At 42.8% G+C, this 22,322-nt stretch overlaps 2 protein-coding genes across 2 annotated transcripts in view; both read left to right on the top strand.

The window, feature by feature from the left end:
* The window catches only part of ripply1 (ripply transcriptional repressor 1), a 4,794-nt gene extending 1,287 nt beyond the window's left edge, over window positions 1-3,507 (top strand). The window contains exons 1-4 of the mRNA XM_012828986.3: window positions 1-934; window positions 1,332-1,413; window positions 2,293-2,366; window positions 2,755-3,507. The exon at window positions 1-934 is cut by the window's left edge and continues 1,287 nt beyond it. Coding sequence (XP_012684440.2) covers window positions 840-934; window positions 1,332-1,413; window positions 2,293-2,366; window positions 2,755-2,917 — 414 coding nt within the window. The 5' untranslated portion in view covers window positions 1-839 and the 3' untranslated portion in view covers window positions 2,918-3,507. The remainder of the gene's footprint in view (window positions 935-1,331; window positions 1,414-2,292; window positions 2,367-2,754) is intronic.
* A 4,436-nt stretch (window positions 3,508-7,943) lies between these two features.
* LOC105901500 (transmembrane gamma-carboxyglutamic acid protein 3) lies at window positions 7,944-13,139 on the top strand. Its single transcript, XM_012828972.3, has 4 exons — window positions 7,944-8,115; window positions 9,772-9,814; window positions 11,090-11,250; window positions 12,092-13,139. Exons 2-4 carry the CDS (start codon window positions 9,805-9,807, stop codon window positions 12,716-12,718), a joined length of 798 nt encoding a protein of 265 aa, XP_012684426.2. The 5' UTR covers window positions 7,944-8,115; window positions 9,772-9,804; the 3' UTR covers window positions 12,719-13,139.
* Window positions 13,140-22,322: the final 9,183 nt, after the last annotated feature.

Below are 22,322 nucleotides of genomic sequence, written 5' to 3' on the forward strand. Positions count from 1 at the left end.
CATTAAATGATCATTAACATAGCCTTGTGCTATTTCTCGCACCTGGTCTGACTGACAAGTTGAGGACGCGTGCTGAGCCCTTAACCATGCTCCGGGTCGAAAGCTTTTCATAGGGCTGCCAATCATATTCAACATCTTTTTGCTCATTGTAGTTGACGTGCATGGCAGCTTTCACAATGTGGTCTATATCTGGTTTTATATATCAGACGAGACTTGCATGTTTTAACCTTTACTTGGCCAACTATTGTGAGGCATATTGGAATTAACTGTTAAAACCTTGGACATGTCAATACAAAGAATATGTTGTTTTTACCTCGCACATTTTCATTGAAGAACAAAGGCAACTGAAATGTTATGCTTCTTATCTATTTGATTTCGATCCTGGAAATAGCCTACTAACTTACCCAATTATAGGTTTATATGACCCTCTCTTTATTTGCCCCCCTGTTGCCTTTCGCGCAGATGGTGCGCAACTTTTCCCCTCTGTGTTTTTACAAAAACTTCACGGTACCAGATTTCTCACCCTCACGCAGCGCTCCTCTGTTTATACAACTGGGTAAGTCCTCACACCAAATTGCTTATGGTCACCAGAGTGGGTCCCGCAGGCACTGAAACACCCTCGTTCTATGATTTGGCAGTAGGCTACAACCTCCCCACCCCCTCCCTCCTGCAGCTAGATGCCTTTATAAACCTCGGGCGCCTGGCTGGGCTAGTCACTTGAACAAGAGCAAAGGATAGCGAGCACGTTGCAAGCCGACCGGACTGAAGACAACACCTTGCGAGGAAACTGATCGACTGACTGCGAATACAGTTGGACATCAACACGAACATCAGCAAACATGCAATCCGCTTGTCTCGTAGCACAACAGACGCCCTTCGTCGCCTCACCTCGATTGGTCTCAAACGGGAGCTCACATTGTTCACCACCCGCCAGGTAAGGCATGTCGATGCGAGTCAGCTCGTTCAGTGAAGACTAATATGATAAATGTAAACGCATTTTCCCGTCTCTTCTGTCTTGTTAATATTTCTGCAACATTCAAGGTCATGTCAAAGTATAGGCTATATAGGCCAACCTTCAAATGTAAGCATTTAAGTTCCCAGTCTTTTCGTTAAATCGTTTGATTTCAGTGTTCCATTCTAGTGTAATTCCAGTTTGTGAAATATTTGAATAGCCGTTTGGCGTTTGAACACTCAGTGTTTTAAGTCGTCTGTGGGATTTTAAAGCGAAAATGTTCTAGCATCTACAAGGCTCATCTCACAAGTCTCGTTTACAGCCCACTGGCTCGTTTAATAGGACGGACATGAACTATTTTCTCCTTTTCTCTCTTCAGCTGTAAATCTGCAATGTGGAGACCATGGCTCGTGACTGGCGACGATGCGCAAGTGAGATGCAAAAGAAGCAAGATTGCTTGTGTAAGTACCTCTACCGGTCTCTCTCTCTCCGATATTCTTCTCTTTTTTTTAGAAAAACAAATGCATGTTGCTGTGATGGGCATATTTTCTATGAAACAGGATATCCCATGCCTTCTTTTAAGTCCCAGTTATTTCTCAAGGAAGGACATTTCCCCCCCCCCCATTAATCTCTTATCTTGGACGAATACAACGAGGCATCCAGCCACAGTCCCTCAGGATAAATCAAATATACAGGACTAGTAGCAGCAGGGCTGCAGTAGAGCAGACAGACGGGCGTGTGTGTGGTGAGCGTTAGCCTCTGTGTGTTGGCTCAGAAGGTGTGACAGTCAAGCGGTTTTCTTGACACTGAACCACTTGCCAGCCTGAGCTGGATGGATGGAGAGAGGGAGAGAGAGAGAGAGGGAGGGAGGGAGAGGGAGAGAGAGAGAGAGAGAGGGGGCAATCAGTGGCACTATGACACAGCCATATGGTTCTGTAGTCTCTGCTAGTGAGAACGCAGTTAGGTGTAAGTAGAGCGGGGTGCGACAGAAAAAGAAGGTGACAGGGAGGGAGGGAGGTGTGCCCATGCCAGCAGCCAACACAGACACCTCCTCCTCCAGCCCAGCTAGTTTCTTTCCCACAGGATAGCGCCACCCTAACACCTCCTCAGCTGCTGCCACAGTGGTGGAGCCAGTTCTCTGGCTGCCATCCTGTGTAATAGGTGCCACCACCACAGCCAGGGGCACCATCCGGCTGGCATATCCGCCACTTGGCAGGAAGTTGTTGTGTCATAACTAACTGCCCTTTGGGTAGACTCAGAGAGTGTCAGAGTGAGTCTTGTTTTCTTTAATGGCAGAGGACTGATGTTTGTCTCCCTTCTCTCTCTCTCCCCTCTTGCAGCCTTACTTCAGAGCTCCTGTAGCAGGCACCACCACAGCTGACAGCAAACTACAGCCTTTCCAGCACCCTGTCAGGTTAGTATTTGAGAGGGCATTCTCATGCCGCCACTGCTACGGTGTGTGTGTGCTGCTTGTTTGTGGCCTCGTGATGCGAATGCCACGTAAATTTACTTTAATCGGACCAGGCAGTGTGCTCGTCGTTCTAAAAAAAAACACAATTACACCTCGGGTCATGGTGATTCAATAAAACACCCAAAGGCACCAAGTGTGCAAGAATGCCACACATATGCAAGTGACTGCACCTAGAGTTTTAATTTCCGCCCTGCCTAATTTTATGTACACATGTGGGTGAAGAAAGTGCAGACAAGGCTTGTGTTTTTAATCACTCATGTCAGTCTGTTGTGGGATGTTGGGAGACTGTGTTTTTAACGTTTTTTTTCCCCCTCTCTCTTTGCGCCTACAGACTTTTCTGGCCCAAATCGAAGTCATATGACTACCTGTACAGCGATGGACAAGCCTTGCTCAGAAACTTCCCAGTTCAAGCAACAATCAGCTTCTACGAGGACTCGGACAGCGATGATGAGGATGAGGATGACGAGACGATGACGATGAGGAAGAAGAGCTGATGGAGGCAGAGCAGAAACGCCAGTCTCAGCAATGTGTCAAGTCTCACCCTCACTTTAGCAGCTTAAACTAAAGCCATGGACACAACTGACAATGTCCCTGGGGGGGAGACAACTATGGTGTCTCTGCTGCAAATGGTATCATGGTATAATGATACAGGAATGAACGCTAGTCTGTGTTTAAACAGGGACAGTCTGTTGTTGGACATTATAAGCAGGGCCTCGAAGGAGCTGACTGGTGAGCTCACTCCACCCAACATCAGTGCCCCTCGCTGCTTTCAGCTTGGGCTGAGAAACGCAGATACTCTCACTCTTTGAAACGATGCATGTGTGTTATTAGAAAGTTCCTTCTGGGAACAGAATTATTGGTGAAGAGGTGGATCCCATATTGGGGATGGTGTTTGTTTGCCAACCATCTCAGGACCTAACTCTTGTTACTGTCTGTATGGATACGAACACATGGATACATTTGTATTCTGTTTACTTTTTAAAATTATAGTGTACATATCTACATAAAAAATATATATTTATATTTATAATGACTATTTTTCTACTTTTGCAATGTTATGTCACAAAATAAATGTGTAAAATGATTTGTTTTTTTGTTTGTTTCTTTCCGTGTTTAGTCTCTTATCTTAGCTTGCAGTCTAACGGGGGTGGGGGTGCAGGGTTTTTAAAAGGGGGGGGCGGTGCAGAGTGTCATTAAAACACCTCTTTTTAAAATCCTCTATCATTCCTTTAATCCTTTGATGTGGAGGGGACTAGTGGGGCTGGGGCCTGTGCTGTGTCTTCACGCAAAGATGATCTGATAGAAGCCGTTAGACTTTAGAGGAAGGACCAGGGAGGGTAGGGTAGGGGAGGAATGTCAGGGAGGGGAAACCCCCTTCAGTCAGAGGTCAACTCCCAACCCCCTTTTTTTCAGTTTAACAAGGAGAACGGAGCACTGGATCTCTTTTAAGGCAAGGTAAAAGTATATTTATATAGCACATTTCATACACAGTGGCAATTAAATGTGCTTTACATAAATAAATGCAAAAGGAACATGCAAAAGAAAGCATAAAGGTCCAAAGAAATGATCAAAGTCGGTTCAGTGTTAAGATAGAACGCTATACCTAGCAACCATCAAAAGGGCTATACAATGTTTTCCCATGGGGCAAGCATATCTGTCAGAGTGAACCCACCAGTGAGAGACTCATGATGTAATTATGAGTGTCTGACTTCATGGAATCAGAATCAGAATCAGAATCAGAATCAGAATCAGAATCAGAATCAGAATAGTATTTATTGCCAAGTAGGTTTACACCTACCTGGAATTTGTTCTGATGTATAGGTGCATACAGTAAACATAAAAACATACAACACAGTAAGTACTACACATAACATAAAACATAAAAACACAGTAAGTACTACACAAACACAATAAGTGGAAAGGATCCCTACAGAGATAGACCTGTGACCTGTTGACCTGAACTATAGAACCAGTCATTTTTAGCCTGAGAATAGAGCCTAATACAAGGCCTACCGATAGAGCTGGGCCATAAACCTGGCAGTTTGTTCCAGTTGCATTCAGCATAACAGCTACATGCTGCTTCACCATGTTTCGTTTGGACTCTGGGCTCTACTACCTTACCTGAGTCCATGGATCTAAGAGCCCTACTCTGGGCTCTACTACCTGACCTGGCTGAGTCCATGGATCTAAGAGCCCTCCTTGGTTTGTAGTCTTTAAACGTATCCGAGATGTATTCTAGGCCAAAACCATTCAGTGATTTGTAGACTAGTAGCAGCACTTCAATATCTATTCTGTAACTAACTGGAAGTCAGTGAGAAACTGAATAATGTGCTCTGTTCTCTTGGTCCTGGGTGGACCTCCAGTCCAGTTAGGAGATCGTGGCAGTAGTCCATCCCACTGGGGATAAAAGCAGGGATGAGCTTCTCTTGGTCTTTTTGGACACCAAATCCTTGATTCTGGCTATATTTTTTAAGATAATAAAAGGCTGTCATAGTGATTGCTTCGAGATCTGAGTTTATATGAGAACGCCAATACTTTGGACTTGGTCTTTGGTTTTTTAGAAGTGTTTACTAATACTAATGATCTTCTTTGTTGCCAAACACAATAATCTCTGTTTTGTCTACTTAATTGAAGAAAAATGTTGGTTTATTCACTTACGTATTTGCTCTAAACATTTACACTGGGCTGTAGTCATCTGGTGAGAGACCAGATATATCTGTGTATATGTGCATAACTATGGTAACCAATGTTGTGTTCTATAGAATGTGGCTCAAAGGAAGCATATAGAGATTAAGCAGAAGAGAATAATAATAATAATAATTTATTTTATTTGTAATGCACTCTTCATTCAAAATAATCTCAGAGTGCCAACATATTAAAAACTAACTATAATAATACAATAAAATAAAAATGAATTAACATAAGCATAATAGAAAACTTTTTAACATTTTAACATACGATTTAACACAAGGCCAGAAATGCCTTCCTGAATAAAAATGTTTTTAGTCCAGCTTTAAAGGAGTCCAGCGTCTGCGTTGCCCGAGCAAAAGGCCCGGTCGCCCATGGTGCGGAGCTTTGTTTTGGGAATGCGGAGGAGCGAGCTGTTTGAAGACCTGAGGGTGCAGGTGGAGGTTTGGGGAGTAATTCATTCTTGCAGGTAGGGAGGTGCATGCCCATTTATGCATGTATGGGTGAGTATAAGGACTTTGTAGTCAATCCGGAAAGAGACAGGGAGCCAGTGTAGTGAGTGTAATATCGGTGTATAACTGGAAGAAGAACTGATCCATGAGGGACTCTGCATGCCATCGCCACCCTATTAGATTCATAGCTGCCCATGGTGCCATCGCCACCCTATTAGATTCATAGCTGCCTATGGTGCCATCGCCACCCTATTAGATTCATAGCTGCCCATGGTGCCATCGCCACCCTATTAGATTCATAGCTGCCTATTGTGCCATCGCCACCCTATTAGATTCATAGCTGCCCATGGTGCCATCGCCACCCTATTAGATTCATAGCTGCCCATGGTGCCATCGCCACCCTATTAGATTCATAGCTGCCGATGGTGCCATCGCCACCCTATTAGATTCATAGCTGCCAATGGTGAGAAAGAAACGTCTAATAAGACCTGAACCTGGACCAAAGGACTGCTGCAGAAAGTCCGACCCAATCTCCCATCCTGTCCAGCAGTGCTTTATGATATACAGTATTAAATGCAGCGCTGAGATCTAGTAAAAACGGATATTTTACCTGGATCAGTATTCAGCTGTATGTCATGTAACACTTTCTACAAGCTCTTTCAGTACTGTGTTGAGGTCGGAAGCCTAATTGGAATTTGTCAAAATTAAACCCAAAATTGCTGAGTTCATTAAAAACAACTTTTCTCAATTATCTTAATGTGCTATAAAAGGAAGATTTGAGACAGGTCTAAAGATTTTGTAACGCAAAAACACAAACACATTCCACAGTTCTCTTTTTTTAATAGCGGCTTAATGGCAGCTGTTCTTAGTGACTTTGGAAAAATGCCTGATTAACTATTAACTATCTGCTGCAAATCAGTTGTTACCGAGTTCAAAATAGTTTTTAAAAAGATCAGATGGCTGTGTGTTGATAAAACGTGTTGATGATTGAAGATGCCAAACTGTTTCCTCTAAAGGTCAATTGTTTTAAATTGTGACATGATAATCAAGCTATTTCTAGGTGGACGTAGAGACAGCATAATTTCAGTGGTGCTGATGGTGTTCTAATATTTGAGCGGAAAACTTGGAAGTGTCTGCACATTTCTTAAAGCAGCAATAAGGAGTTCTGTTCCAAAACTAGCAAGCTAACTACCTAAATGGCATGCAAAAACCTTGCAAACACCACCAAAAGCCCAGTCGACACTGATAGAAGCTTGCCAACACACTTACTGGTGTCTTTTGGCTCTATAGATGACAATGTCATACTGTGAAAGCTTTTCTTCCATTTTTGCAGGGTATTCCAGCCCGGTACACAGAACTACATAGGGCATATCCTGGATGGCTAGTGGGGAAGACACGGGTGTTTATCTGTCCTTCACATGACCATATGCTATCAAAATGAATTTGAGGATGGTACCAAAACTAGTTGCCTATAAAACCATAACTCAAAAAGTGTGAAATTGTTGCATAGTGTTACTTTAAGATATGATGAATGTGCTTGGCATGTCTAGTTTGCCTTGAGATCTTTTATGTGTTCTCATAAGCTGTTCAACTGGAGAAGCAATGGCCTGTGATGGCACATACACATAGATAATTAAGGTGTGTATTCTATTGGTCTTAATTTCATTTACCCACATTTCCGAACTGGACCAGCAATAGGCAGAACCATGGTAATTTGTATTCATAGTAAAGACAGTAGGCCTAAAAATGACTACTGTGACCAAATGTATGGTTTTCACTGAAATTATAAAATTTCCAAGTGAACATTACATTTGTTCCTTACACATATGCATATATGTAGTAGCCTACCAGTAACCTATGTAGATAGGTAATTTGATTTGTGTTTATTTAGTAGGCTAATATATACATACAGATATCTTGGCATTTGGGGTTGTCTAATGTAACAATAAATAAATAATACGTTATTATTTAGATTTTACGTGCAACAATTAATTATGTCAGTTCTAACGCCCTTGCTTCTCACTCAGTCACTGTCTCGACTTTAAATCCCACATCTAAACACTACTAGGCCTATGTGATCTCCGTTATGGGCCTACTGACCTAATATAAAACGCCGATGAAACCTGGCACTAGATAACCCTGGGAATTGTAGTTTCCACGGGTAAGGTGTGGCATGAGCAGACACTTGCTTGGTTTTATTTGAGACCTCAGTAACATTTTGAGCAGAATTACTGTAGGCTACTCACTTCAGTGCTCGGACAATGATTATCACGCAGATTTATTTGAATCAACATGGGCGTTAGTTTGTTTTGAAAACAAATGACTGGTGACATGATTACCTTAAGACTTCAATACCCGAAGTGCACTCCGCCATCAGTGGGTTGCGTTACAGACATAACATAGTAATAAGAGTCTTTTCATTGGACGATAATAGATATTTCACTACCCTTATTGGATAGTCTATACCTCTGTCTTGATGTATATGACTCATGTGGGTGTTCTGCAACTGTAAATAGGGACGGAATGAGAAGAAATCGGCGATAGCCTGGAAGGTAGGGTGTATATTTTGACATATATAAATACAGTTGAACTCCATGTACATTTGGCAGCCTTTCAACCAATCACAATAACAAGTAGCGAGAACTAAATGGTTCGGAAAGTTGTTCAGAGATAACTGTCCGCTTTTACAGCAATCAGAATAGGCTATTCGAGCCGATGAATATTTTATTTGCTTGTATTTTAGAGACATGGCTGCGACAAAACCAGAAAGCTTTCCGTTTGTTAAGAATTTAGAAGAAACTGAATGTATGAACTGATGAATGAATCAAACGGAACCTGTCTTTGAAATTACTATCTTAACGTTACCTTATCAATTAGGCTACCTCTCCATCCTGGCATAATTGTAGCCTGCAGGCTATATTTAAGATCATTTTTATAACCTAAGCCCACTCGTTTGGTTGGATGTTTTCTTGTGGTCTGTTTTCTTCAGTAGGCTGTATTCACATTCGTCTGTAGGCTAGTTTATGTCCTGTCTCTGGTTTTGTCACAGGTTACGAACGATTACAGGAGCATTCCCACTAGGAACGCATGCGCTCTGTTTTGAGAAAATGTGAAAATGTTCAAAAGAAGAACTACAGCCTGTAGGCTGGCCTATGTGACTGTGTTATTAGCCCACGACGCGGTATTCCTCTCTCGTAGCCTACAAACCACAACTGTATAGTGATTGTATCTGATAGGCTGACATGATTTCCACTAGCCTACATCCCCACATCAGTCATTTCCCCCGTCGCATCATCTCTCGTGCGCTCTCCCTGTGTAGGCTTGACCATTATCAAATATAGGTACTGCTGTTATGTCTGTATGAGTTATTTCACATTTACATGTGTTTTCCAAGTTTGGTCTTTAAATTAGGCTCGTCTTGCTACGCTGGCATTATTAGCTCTGTGCGATTCAAAAAGCCTGTCCAGCAGGCCACCTTCAACTTTAACAGCATGGTTGTTATTCAGGTTATCCTATACCAAGAGAGCACAGGCACTCTTGAATGTTTGATTTCGGATTCGGGTAACACTATATTGCTGTCCTCCGCGATAAGCGTCATTGTTTTGGAGTAGCCACTCAGTCTGTGCCTACCTCTGTTAAAAGCAGCTTAACGTTATCGAATGGGAATCGGATACTATCAAATGCCTGGACATGGCTGCTCAACTGGCAACCTGGTATTTCGAAATGTAGCCAATGCCTTTTTATATTACATTCTTTAAATACGTGACGGTGGCATCGATACAATTGATAGTACAGGCCTCGTTAAATAAACAAGCGTCTCTCTGGGCTCATCTCCGTTTCCATGGGAACACCACGACCTCTTCCCATTACTCTAAATAGGATTAATGTATAGACTAGGGTGTCCCTACCCTAGATTATTTAGATGAAGCATCATTCAGTAGCTCAGTTCAGTGGTCGTTAATTTAGATCGTTAACCAATCTGATTTGATCCTTGGAAGAACTTGAATGCATGCGGAAATCTACTTAGTCTCCACTTAGACATTAGTTATTTAATGTATAAAGTTAAAATGAATATGTTCATTATTGCAGTGACAGTCATTGGTATTAAATATTGTTACATTTCCATGTCCAAGTATGTTTTGTAAGTCGTTTTGGACAAAAGTGACTGAAAAATACTAAACAACCATTATCCTATGTTGATTTTTCAGGTCAGCATACGCCAATCCAAGTAGCTGAGTAGCATGGCAGCTGGTAAGTGGCCTACAGTTAAAGGTACAATCTGTGATTCTGCGACTGATATTTGAGCCGACTCTGATAAAAGCCAATCAGATTACATCATGCTCCACAAGCAGTGTGTGTTGATTGGCTGGAATAGTGTATGGCTTGGTCTGAGCCGCTTTCTTTGTTTCCAATTGACAGAGCCAGGATTGTGAAAGATAGACACACATAGAACAGACAGTTAGAAGACCATGAGGAGCAATTAGCTGAATTTGACAAAAAAAAAGTCTATAAATAAATAAAGATACAATTTAAATATAATGTACTTTTAAATATTTGATAGGCTTGCTTGCGTGAAAACAAAGGTGAGCAATTTAGATTGTAATGTAGGCCTACTTCATCTGCGTTTTCTATTTGTAAAGCTTGGTGCAGGCATGTGTGGTAGCAGCAACATTGCAAGGTCAAATGCATTGTCTCCCTGACGATATCTGACTTAATGAAGCTGGGTGGGGACTGGGGATGTGTGTCAATGCATTCAGGGTCACACTCCGCAGCCTCTGCTCGTGATTTAGTGAGGCGTTTCTTTAAATAGCATTAGCATGTATGTGGTGACAGCAGGGTCGTTATTCATGAGATGATACATATATCCCCTGTCCATCTTCATGACCAAGTCACACATTCCCATTGTTCTTAGCTGCATTCTTAGCTGAATTGGGAAAACAAGAATACATAAAATCACACATACGGCCTTTGAGTCATAGTTTAAAACAATATTTCATAAAATCACACATTTGGCCTTTGGGTCATAGTCTAAACAAATATTTAATAAAATCACACATACGGCCTTTGATTCATAGTTTAAAACATAGTCCTTTGAGTCATAGTTGAAATCACACATAGTCCGTTGAGTCATAGTTTAAATCACACATAGTCTGTTGAGTCAAAGTTTAAAACATAGTCCTTTGAGTCAAAGTTTAAAACATAGTCCTTTTGAGTCATAGTTTAAAACACAGTCCTTTGAGTCAAAGTTTAAAACATAGTCCTTTGAGTCAAAGTTTAAAACATAGTCCTTTGAGTCAAAGTTTAAAACAGTCCGTTGAGTCATAGTTTAAAACACAGTCCTTTGAGTCAAAGTTTAAAACATAGTCCTTTGAGTCAAAGTTTAAAACAGTCCGTTGAGTCATAGTTTAAATCACACAGTCCTTTGAGTCATAGTTTAAAACAATATTTCAGCAGTTTCTGATTCATTGCTGTGCATCCATAAACAGATCTGTGTTGATGCTTAGTTTTTCCTCTTTGCTGGTGTAGCATTCCTGGATGGGAAAGATGCACACTCACTCCTCAAGCGCTTTCCGCGGGCCAACGGCTTCCTGGAGGAATTCCGCCAGGGCAACATTGAGAGAGAGTGTGTGGAGGAGAGCTGCAGCTTCGAGGAAGCCAACGAGGTGTTTGAGAACAAGGAACGCACGGTAATCCAGAATGATTTCCCCACAAATATGTCCTGTCAAACTTGATCCTCCAGCTGTCATCAGAACTTGTTTAAGTACTGTCTCACTTTTGATCTCTCTCTATCTATCTATTAGTCTATCTGTCTATATTTATATTTAAAGAGAGATCATTTTGAATTTCTTTAAGCAGCATCATTCTGTCATTAAATCAGTATTCATCGTAAAACTATATTTTTATAATCCAACCTATTCACTTAAATTAACTCTGCCATACACCATGCAGAGTAGGCTACAGTTCAGTCCTGGAGAGCATTTTTCCATGAATACACCTCACTACATATAAGTGCAAATCCAATCTGTGACCTCGACACTGGTAAAAATAGCACTATGTTCATGTGTCATCATGCTTCAGGAAATGAATACTGATGTGAAAAGTGTGTAAAGATACACTGAGGTGTCAAGAGACAGATATAACAAGGAACCTTTAACAACTCTAGGAACAGGCCACAAAATATCGCTTGGGTAGTCACTCTTGAGGGAAGTGAAATAGAGATTGTTTGTACTCATGCTGCTACCTGTCTTGGCCAGGTCTCCCCTTGAAAAAGAGATTCTTAATCTCAATGGGTCTCTCCTGGTTAAATAAAGGTTATAATAAAAGGACATTTTAATTTAAGATTCATGTTTGCCCGTGACTGGCGTGGAATTCATATCCTTGTCACTGGCTACTTTCATTGGCTTAGATGGAATTGTGGTATTTGTCGAGAAAACATTTAGAAAATAATGAGACAATGCTTCTGGTAAGTGCTGTATGAGTGGTACCGGACTCTGTCACTGGACGTCTCTTTCTCTCCTTTTGGTCTAGATGGAGTTCTGGAAGATGCGCAGTGTGGGCAGTAATGCAGAGTCCCGCTCCGACAGCAAGGACGTGGTGTTTATGGTGGTGCCCCTCCTGGTCATGACACTGCTGGCCCTCATAGGGCTGTTCCTCCTGTGGCGCTGCCAGCTGCAGAAGACCATGCGCCGCCGGTGGCCCGCCTACCCGCAGAACCGCTATCTGGCCAGCCGCAACTCCCGCAGCCTGCCGCGCATCCTGGTGCACCGGGACACGCCGCCCTTGTCATCGCACGCCGAGAACTCCCACCACCACCACCACCAACATCACCACCCTGCAGCGGTGTCCGCGCCGGTTCTCCCCGAGCCCCCCCCTTCCTGTCGGCCCACGGTGATCATCAGCGGGGTGGAGAGGGCAGGAGGAGGAGGAGCCGGAGGGAGAGGGAGCGCGCCCGAGGCCCAGAACCCGCCTAATGGCCGTGCCTTGTACGTGCAGGACTCCTCCGTGTCCGTGGCCTCGCGTCTCTCTGGGGCCACGCCGCCGCCGTCGTACGAGGAGGTGACGGGGCACGCGGAGAGCAGCAGCGACGAGACCACCACCACCGCCCCCTACAGCGACCCTCCTCCCAAGTACGACGAGATCGTCAAGGACAAGTGAACCTGTGATACCAAGACAGCGAGCGCAGGGAGAGGGGGAACAAACCTTTTCAATTTGGTCAAAACACGGGCCCTTTCTCTTTTCCAACTCGGAGGGGTGTGTTTTGTAATAATGCCGGTCGCTGCCAGAGCATGGCATGTGTGTGAATGTTTGGCTTTGCTTCAGACTTTCCTTTCCTCCCCTCATCAACAAATCAGCCTTGGGGGGGGGAGTGTGTTTTGCGTGTAAAAGTGTTTGGCTGTATTTCCTTTGGCATCTCTATGAAGATTTGGATGTTGTGGAAAAGCAAACGCGACCACAGAAGCACAGACACAGGCCTTTGGCCCTCCACCTGTTGTGCCATGTCCTTTCCCCCACTACAGACCAAGGGCACTACTTTCTTTCTCTTTCTGTCTCTCTCTCTCTCTCTCACACACCTTGGCTTTGGAAGGAGGGACACAAATCATAATGGAGGGGGGGGGGGGGGGGGGGGTTGGAACATATTTCCAGTGACAGCCCTCCCCACATTAAAAAAATTCCTGAAACAGAAGACCAATCAAGTAGAGTAAGCTGAATGTGAAGGTTCCTGAGGTGATGTGGTGAAATGGAACCATCACAGATCATCTGCTCCGTGGTGTAAAGATGGTGGACCCGCTTCCTGTGGGAATGCAGTCATGATATGGGATAGTTAGAAACTGACTCTACGTGTGACACCTAGACGTTAATCTGGGTCCTGGTTATGTGTTGGGTTTGAGTGCAAATGTCTGTTGCCTGTTGCCAAGTCTGTTCCCTGTTGAAAAACAACAACCTGTGGGAAAAAGAAGTTAGTTAAGAGTAGTTTGCTTATAATTCAGACTTCTTGTGCCATTATGGGGGGAAGGACCATTCCCTAGAAGATTTAAAGTCAAGTTTACGTGACAGAGCAGTATTCTGAACATTTTGTAATGTATTTAATATGTACTTTTTTGAGTGCAAAAAGACACTTAGTGATATAGTGTTTGACATCCTGAGAATAAGTACTGCCCTATATGCACCTCCGACATGTAACACACACACACACGTTGTACACATGTATAGAGACACACACTTGTACAAACACTTGTATATCTTATAAAGTGAGTATGAATATATATATCTGTGTCAGCCAGGATTCTATTACCTGACACAGACACACACACACACACACACGTACAAACGCTGCAATCAAAGGATGAGTCTACATTCCAGTTTTCCTAAATCTAAATTCTCTCTTTACGTCACAGCCTTTTGACTCTTTGCTTTTATTACTCTTTTTATGACAACAGACAACCAAGTGAGATTGTACAGAGCCTTCAGCACTAGCTTACTCAACCAAGTGCTGCACTGTCTCAGTTCTCGTCTGTGCTGCTTATTTACACGTCTGTTTTATCTTGACTTTGTGACTCGATAATGTGAGGTAACTGTGATTCATCAGCCAAACAGTTTGAACTGTGCTCACAGCATACAAGAACAACTGTCCTCTGCTCAGGTTTGATCCAATGTTATCTGTTACAGCACTAACCTAGTGACTTTGTGTTACACACTGCCAAAACTGAAGAGACTTTAGAGCTTGACTGCAGGACAGAAGAGAGAAATCGCATGGGCAACTTGTACAGGTCACAGAAGGCTAGACACACAGTCTCTCAAGTCTGTCGAGAGACCATGTGTTTACTGTAATGTTTGTCTGGCCTGATATCAGTGCTAATTTGCAAATGGCTTTTGTTGTGAATAGACTTGACTGACTGACTACTGTTTCGCGGTAATGTCTGCTTTGTGTTGATATAATGTTCTGGACATTGTGTTAGGACATTGTGGTCCACCTTAGCAAGATTATTCCCCAAGCATTGGGAAAGTGTTCTCTTGTCTTACCCAACATGAGTGCTATCGGGATGATTATTTGTGCACTACACGCAGTCAAAGCACTATTATATACTGTGTTGAAGAGTCACAGAAATGTGGTTGTGTCTGTCTGTGTGCGTGTGTGTGCGCACCCTCACATGGGTGTGTGCTTAGTGAGTTTTTATCTGGAGGTGTGTTTGTGTAGTACAATGTATGTGTGCTGTAAAACAAAAAAATGAAAACATTTGCGATGGGAAGGAAATCACTGTCATCCTCATATAATATCATTATATAAATGTCATTCACTTCATTTGTACAATATAAGCTGCCAAAACCGTCTTGCACCTCTATGCCAAATTGCATGTCATTTTTGATACTTATTTATTTTGTTATGAACATCCAATTGTATTTTTGCTTTTATGGACTTTATGTTTTTTTAGAGCAGTGGATGAGTTGTATACTTAAATGAGTTGATTATCAATATTGATCTATTTGAATTATTGACAATTGATGTTTTGTCCAGAAAAATAAATAAATATATATATATTGCTGTTGTGACCGGTGCATCTGCAATATAGGATCAGTTTAAATCTGTATAATTTATTTTTATTTCATCACAATTATTTACATCATAATGTGTCAGTGGGAAGGTTGACAAATAGGAGTTTAACTATTCTATATGCTTATGTATGTATATACAAATATATTGTTTATTTAATATTTTTTTGGCACTGTCTAATTAATGCATGAATGTATTATTGTTTTTACTTTTGAGTTTACACTTTCGACAACAAGAGTTAAGGTGGTCATCTAAACAAATAAGACAACTAATTGTTCTTATGCAATTTACTTGTCTTTTAGTTTTGGTAGCGGTACGTGAGTTTTGTGAATTTGATGGGAAAAAAATCAAAGGATAATTCAAATATTGGGGTTTCTGTGCAACAATCAGCTCCTGCAGCAGCTGGAGGGAGCTTGTCCCAAAGAAGAGGACTCCTAAAACAGTCACACCCTAATGCTCTGGGGGGAACCCATCACACCCTAATGCTCTGGGGGGGACCTATCACACCCTAATGCCCTGAGGGGGACCCATTTAAGACAACTAAGAGAGAAAAACTTGAGTTCTGTAGCTGCCTTAGAGGTTGATGTCTTCCGTCATCTCTCTCTTTCTGTTTCTCTTTTTCAGAAATTCAGAAGTCATGCTCCTCACATTGAAAAGTATATAATGATATATCTTGGAAATCGTAACCAAGGAATCACATCATCACATTGAAAAGTATATAATGATATATCTTGGAAATCTTAACCAAGGAATCCTACATAGGGCTGACAGCGTTCACATCATCCATTGTGGTTTTTTCCCCACAGCTGAAATGTCAAGACAAAGACAAATCATAAAATAAACAACATGGCCTCCACTGTGTCACCTGCTTTAACCACACCTGTGTCCATAGGCCGTCAGCCTTCTTAATGTGGTCTTTCACTGCTCCGTTTTCTCCTGTGTGTGCGGATATTGTAAATGTATTTGATTACTCTGGATCAGGAGGTCACGAGAATAGATGGATGTAAACGGTAATGAAATGAAAATGGGTGAAAAGGTATCATTGACTATCACTGATATGACTGGCAGACTGCCAAATGTGATGAGACTGTGACGTTTTTATTTGACACCCACAGGCTTACAATGCATTCTGCAAAAACCCTGATGTTCCTCAATTTCATTCCACTCAGAATAGTTTTCCTCAGCTTTCAATTTTTATGCTGAATATATAGGAACCATGGAGATCAACCTTAAATGTATACTTTCCTAGTCAGCGTTCAAAGGAGTATAAGCGAAATGTTAAGCGCTGTGAACGTTGGCTATGGTTGGCCTACACAATGGAATTCCTTGTCACCACCCCCATCCAGTCACCTGTTTGTCACAGTATTGTCATTCTAAGTGCCAATTCTTGTCTTTGAAAGCACTGACTCCCTTTTTTGAATATATTAAATGAAGGATTTTACCAGCTCTAGCCTTCTGTTTGGTGTGGTGTTTTTGCACTCATGACATAAACGGCCTCTTGGAACATATTCAAGTGTGCCATGACATAACTTAGGCTATAGTTGTATGTTGTGCTGACGATTATTTCTGTTATTTTGACCACCCCATACCCTCTCTTAAGCAACTGAGTGTGTTTTTACATTGTATTATCCACAATATTGCCAATATGAACCAGTGGCCATGATGGCAGATATTGAGGGGATGTTCCATCAAGTCCGAGTCCCTGAAAATGATGCTGACTTCTTGCGGTTCTTATGGTGGCCTCGCGGCGATACGTGAACAGCGCCCTTAACCAGGCGGATGCCGCCTCACGGGGCCTAACGGCTGACATGTTCCTGAAGTCTGAACAATGGCTACATGGTCCAGCCTTTCTCAAACAGCCAGAGGAAACCTGGCCAAAATACCCAGAGAATTCCATCTCTCTTTCTGACGATGACCCGAAGGTCAAGAAGACTGTTGCAGAGCTGCAACAGAAACACAAGATCCGATCATTGACTTCATACAGCACTTCTCTACATGGGATTGCGTCAAAAGAGCAACAGCAAGGCTTCTGCAATTCAAGGACCTGCTCACGCATTTGAGTAGGAAGAAAAAGGCCATAGCACTCGCTCACCAACAGCCTGAGGTATCTGGAAAAGACCCAACGGTACAGACCCATGAACATATGTCTGTTGAAGATCTCTCACGTGCTGAAGAGACTCTCTTGTGCTGTGTTCAACAACGACACTTCCAGGAGGAGATCTCAGCACTGGAAGCAGGAAAGATTTCTGTTAAGAAAAGCAGCAAACTTCTCAAACTCGACCCTTACCTCTGTGATGGAGTACTGAGAGTAGGCGGAAGACTGAATGCCAGAAGAATTCAAGCATCCGGCCATTCTATCCAAAGACAGCCACCTGACCAGACTGCTCCTCCGTCACATCCACATTTCAGTAGGCCATGGCGGCAGAAACCAGATACTGGGTCATAAACGCCAATTCTGCAACCAGAAGAGTCATAAAAGACTGCATATTCTGCAGATGAGCACACTCACCCTAGTGTGCAGAAGATGTCCGACTTGCCTCTCAGCTGCACACTGCCGGACCACCCTCCCTTCACCTACGTGTGCGTTGATTACTTTGGCCCAATAGAAGCAAAGAGGGGCCGGAGTGTGGTGAAAAGGTGCGGCGTCTTATTCACTTGCCTTGTCAGCAGAGCTGTCCATCTAGAGCTGGCACATTCTTTAGACACTGACTCTTGAATCTGTGCTCTCCGAAGATTCATGTGCAGAAGGGGTCAGGTCATGTTCTCTGACAATGGCACGAACTTTGTAGGAGCAGAACGTGAGTTAAAAGAATAACTTGCTTTTTTGAATCATGACACAAAAAGAGACTCCTTCATCGAGTTTAATAGCCATTGTACCGTCAGGAAATCATGGTTTTGGTGATCGACGCTTCTCCCTTTTGACGTAGGACGAGCATGCGCAATTGCCCTGATAAATTTAGTCTGGTTCAAATTAACGACATGATTTGACCGCGGATAAGCCGTGGACGACCCGATATATCATGTCCTCAATCATCTTGGTAATTCAAACTGGCTAATAGGACAATTGATCGACTTAACTTAAGCCCTTATGACGAATAGGGCCCAGGTACATCAGGGCGTTATTTGTGAGAATACAGCCTTATGCTATGCGGGCTTTGGCCAATGACAGGCTGTCATTTTTCTGACTGAGCTCAAATTCATCAGGTCAGCGAGTGAGTGTTTTGCGTAGCAACTTAAAGGAGAGACAAACGCTTGTGAACCGGTTCATTCGTTTTAAATCGGGCAAAGGCCGGTTCATGTAATTTTAATACCGATACGGAACTTCACGCATCTATGTAGTCGTATCTTATACACTAAAAACGGATATCGATACGTATCGGTTATTTTTTACACCCCTAATGTGCAGTTTATTGGTCATTAGCCAACCGATTTGGATATGCAAAAGTGTTTGCACCCCTCCTGAATAATTTACAGACATTAGAACAGGAAGGTGTCTATGTTGAGACATTTGGTGACTCCATACAAGGCACAGTCCTCTCTGTTGTCGCTGATAACCTTGCTGCTCACAGGCTTGCTGGTTGGAATCAGTGTTTTAGGTCTACCCATTGTTGTCGATTTTGCCTTTATACCAGATACTAATAATCTGACCAAATAAGTTTGGATATAATCATATATCATCTGCTCACTTGATCTGGGTGCAGAAAAGTGCAGATCTGAGGCCTTCTTGATTAGTCTTGTCGAAGACACCAAACAATGGCGTTTTCTACTCCAAGACTTGCATCACATGGGGGTGACCGGGATAATCTGCATTTCCTTCCTGAGCTGCTTCCTCACTTAATCAGGATGTGCCCATACCTGCCAAAATGGACTGGTGTGATGGTCCAATATTTTGCAGGCAGCACGGCCACCGGCAGTTCTGCTCATGTGGAGGCGGAATTAAAAAATCTAAAACGTGGTTTATTTAAACACGAAAACCTGCCCATACGCCTGGACCGTTTCATCAGAACACACCTCGGTTACATCGAAGGACAGATGCGGCTTTCCTCTGCAGCGCTTTCAGTCAATTCAAAAGACACAGAGCCCAATCAAATGGACACACCTCCAGTTTACTGTGATGAAGGAGAGGCAGAAGACAACCACATGGAAAACTGGAGAGGCCTTGCTGTACCACCAAAAAAAAAGAAAAAGCTATCTAACCCCATGACCTGAGTGGCTTCATGTTGACACAGCTCCTAAAAAACAAAAAATGCAAATTGGCCTTCTACCAAACGGCAATCTGACAAAACCTATAAAGGTAGACAAGGCACAGGTCAGTCTTACCAACACATGCACATTTGACTCGTTCTGTCAGTGTCTCTGCTGTGCATTCTGTGACAGTGAACATTTCAGAATATACATCACCAGGAAAACACTGAAATATTCAACCTAGTGACAAGCCTTGTGACAAAGGGAATCAACCACGATGCCTACAGACAGAGGGCAAAAATCCTCCTGAACATTTTCAGCTACAAAGTACTGAAGTCAGGAGCAAAGCAGGTTGATTCAGAGTGTAACATTGCTCACATCATCACAAGGTTGATGAACCATGCTCCTAGTCTGGTGACAGAGACCCAGTGCTCGAATTCAGACTGCATTAGGGGTCTACCTTTCAGGAGGCCAGTTCCCCTAGCACCTGTTGCTGGGGGCATTTTAGAAAGAGAGGGCATCCAAGGTCTCCAGGCAGCACTTGTAGAGGGAGTCCAACTGCAACCCTCAATGTGCCTAAGACCTCTTAAAAAAACAAAAGCAACTGAGCCATCAATGGCAGTGGACCCTTCCATGCCGGAGTCCTCGTGCAATGGTGAGGTCAACCATAGTTACTCCACAGGAGCAGCACTGTGGGTCGAAATTGCTGCAGAGTGCACCTACAGACTCCAAGATTTTCCCATGCACATCACCATTGGAAATGAGCAGTTCCTCCTGAGGGGCATTGTTGCTTTTATTCCAGGGCCTTACAGGGAAGCTATGGGACACTATGTGGCATACTGCAGGAGGACGTTCTCGGCATGGGAGCGGTATGATGACCTGTCCAAGGGGGTTTCCACAGCACAGGAAAAACAGAACGTGCAACCTCATGTTGTGTTCTACACAAAAGAGTAGTAAAAACGTTCCATGTTCAACAAGGGATGCTATTTTCTACATTTAAGAAATCTGATTTGTTGCTATTTTTGCACTTTGTTGGTTGATTAATAAATGGCACACGCAGTTGCGTTGTCAACGTGAGAAATTGCCTCTTTACTTCTCTCATCACATTTCCCAATACATTCAATCCTTTGGTTTTCATGCCCAGCCCAGGGTCATGTGATTTATGATTAAGGCCCCTAACTGAAAAGCACTGCAGGGGCAGTGAAAAATAAAACGGTAATATCTTTAAAATCATAATAGCACAAATATTTCTTTTGACAGCACAAACGTAGCACAAACGATAGAGACCATTCTGAATCGATTTGGATGTTGACTGAGGGCTGGTTACATAACAAGTGGGCAAAATAAAGTTTTAAGAATAACTTAAAAACTATAGTAGCACAAATGTTTATTTTGACAGCACAAACCAGCACAAACGATAGAGACCATTTTGACGCGATTTGAAGGTTGACGGGGGGCTGAGTGACGTCACGTGTGAAAAATAAAACAGGAATATATTTAAAACCATAAAAGCACAAATATTTCTTTTGACAGCACAAACGATAGAGACCATTTTGACGCGATTTGGACGTTGTGGGGGGGCTGGTTACTTAACAAGTGGCCAAAATAAAGTTTTAATCATTATTTAAAAACTATAGTAGCACAAATGTTTATTTTAACAGCACAAACCAGCACAAACAATAGAGACCATTTTGACGCGATTTGAAGGTTGACGGGGGGCTGACTGACGTCACGTGTGCAAAATCAAACGGGAATATCTTTAAAACCATAATAGCAAAACAATTTATTTTGACAGCACAAACCAGCACAAACAAGAGAGACCATTTTGACGCGATTTGAAGGTTGACGGGGGGCTGACTAACGTCACGTGTGCAAAATCAAACGGGAATATCTTTAAAACCATAATAGCAAAAATATTTCTTTTGACGGCACAAACCAGCACCAACGTAGCACAAACGATTGGGACTATTTTGATGAGATTTGAGCGAGTACAGGGGGCTGAGTGACGTCACAGGTCAGTTCAAAACCCTTAACAGCACAAACGATAATTTTTACGGCACAAACCAGCACAAACGAACAGCAGTGTTATTTTAATATTTTGAACGAGACGGGGGGCCAACTTCACACAGGTGAATTTTCACCTATCATAATTGGGGGCTCTTGACCGGGATTCCAACAACCTCATCGACTCTCCACGCTGGGCTAATCATCAGGACCTGAACCGTATGGAGGAGTCACAGATATTTCCCTAAAAAATGTTCTAGTCCCCTGGGCGCAGTCACCTTCCTTAAGCCTGTAAAGGAGAGCTAGTGTCTCTCCCGAAGCTCCGAAGTGCGTTCGGTGGAAGAAGACGAAAAGGCCTCTGAAGGAAGGGTATAGAAGGAAGGGTGGCCTCTGGGCGCAGAAACATAGCTAGGGAAAATATTTCTATGAGACTCCGTTCTAAAGACCTCCAACTTGAATTGGAAGGAGGCCAGGGCCTGCCAGCGAGGAGAGCCGAGAGTGAAGGAATTGAATTAGACTATAGGGGTTGGACTCCGAGCTGTTTGTGAGTATATTGTTTGTTTGTTGTGTGTGCACGCTAGTATAGTTTTTCTAGGGGTTGAGACTAAGTTTATGGTTTTTACCAAAGCATTTTATTAATTTTATCTGGCACTATTTTTACTATTTCTCTGTAAAACTGTTTTAAGGGTACCATGGCACTGTCGGAAACCATGTTGTGGCTTCAATATATCACATGTTATTCTCAGAGATATTTCCCTAACGAACATTCTAGTCCCCTGGCCGCAGTCACCTTCCTTAAGCCTGTAAAGGAGAGCTAGTGTCTCTCCCGAAGCCCTGAAGCGCGTTCGGTGGAAGAAGACGAGAAGGCCTCTGAAGGAAGGGTATAGAAGGAAGGGTGGCCTCTGGGCGGGGAAACATAACTAGGGAAAATAACTAACAGGGTAAGATGATACGATGTTGAGCTTTTTTTTCCTCCTCCATGTATTGCTTTTGCTGCTTGCTTTTATGGATTTTATGTAA

The sequence above is a fragment of the Clupea harengus genome, chromosome 8 (genome assembly GCF_900700415.2).
Source record: "Clupea harengus chromosome 8, Ch_v2.0.2, whole genome shotgun sequence".
Classification (NCBI taxonomy): Eukaryota; Metazoa; Chordata; class Actinopteri; order Clupeiformes; family Clupeidae; genus Clupea; species Clupea harengus.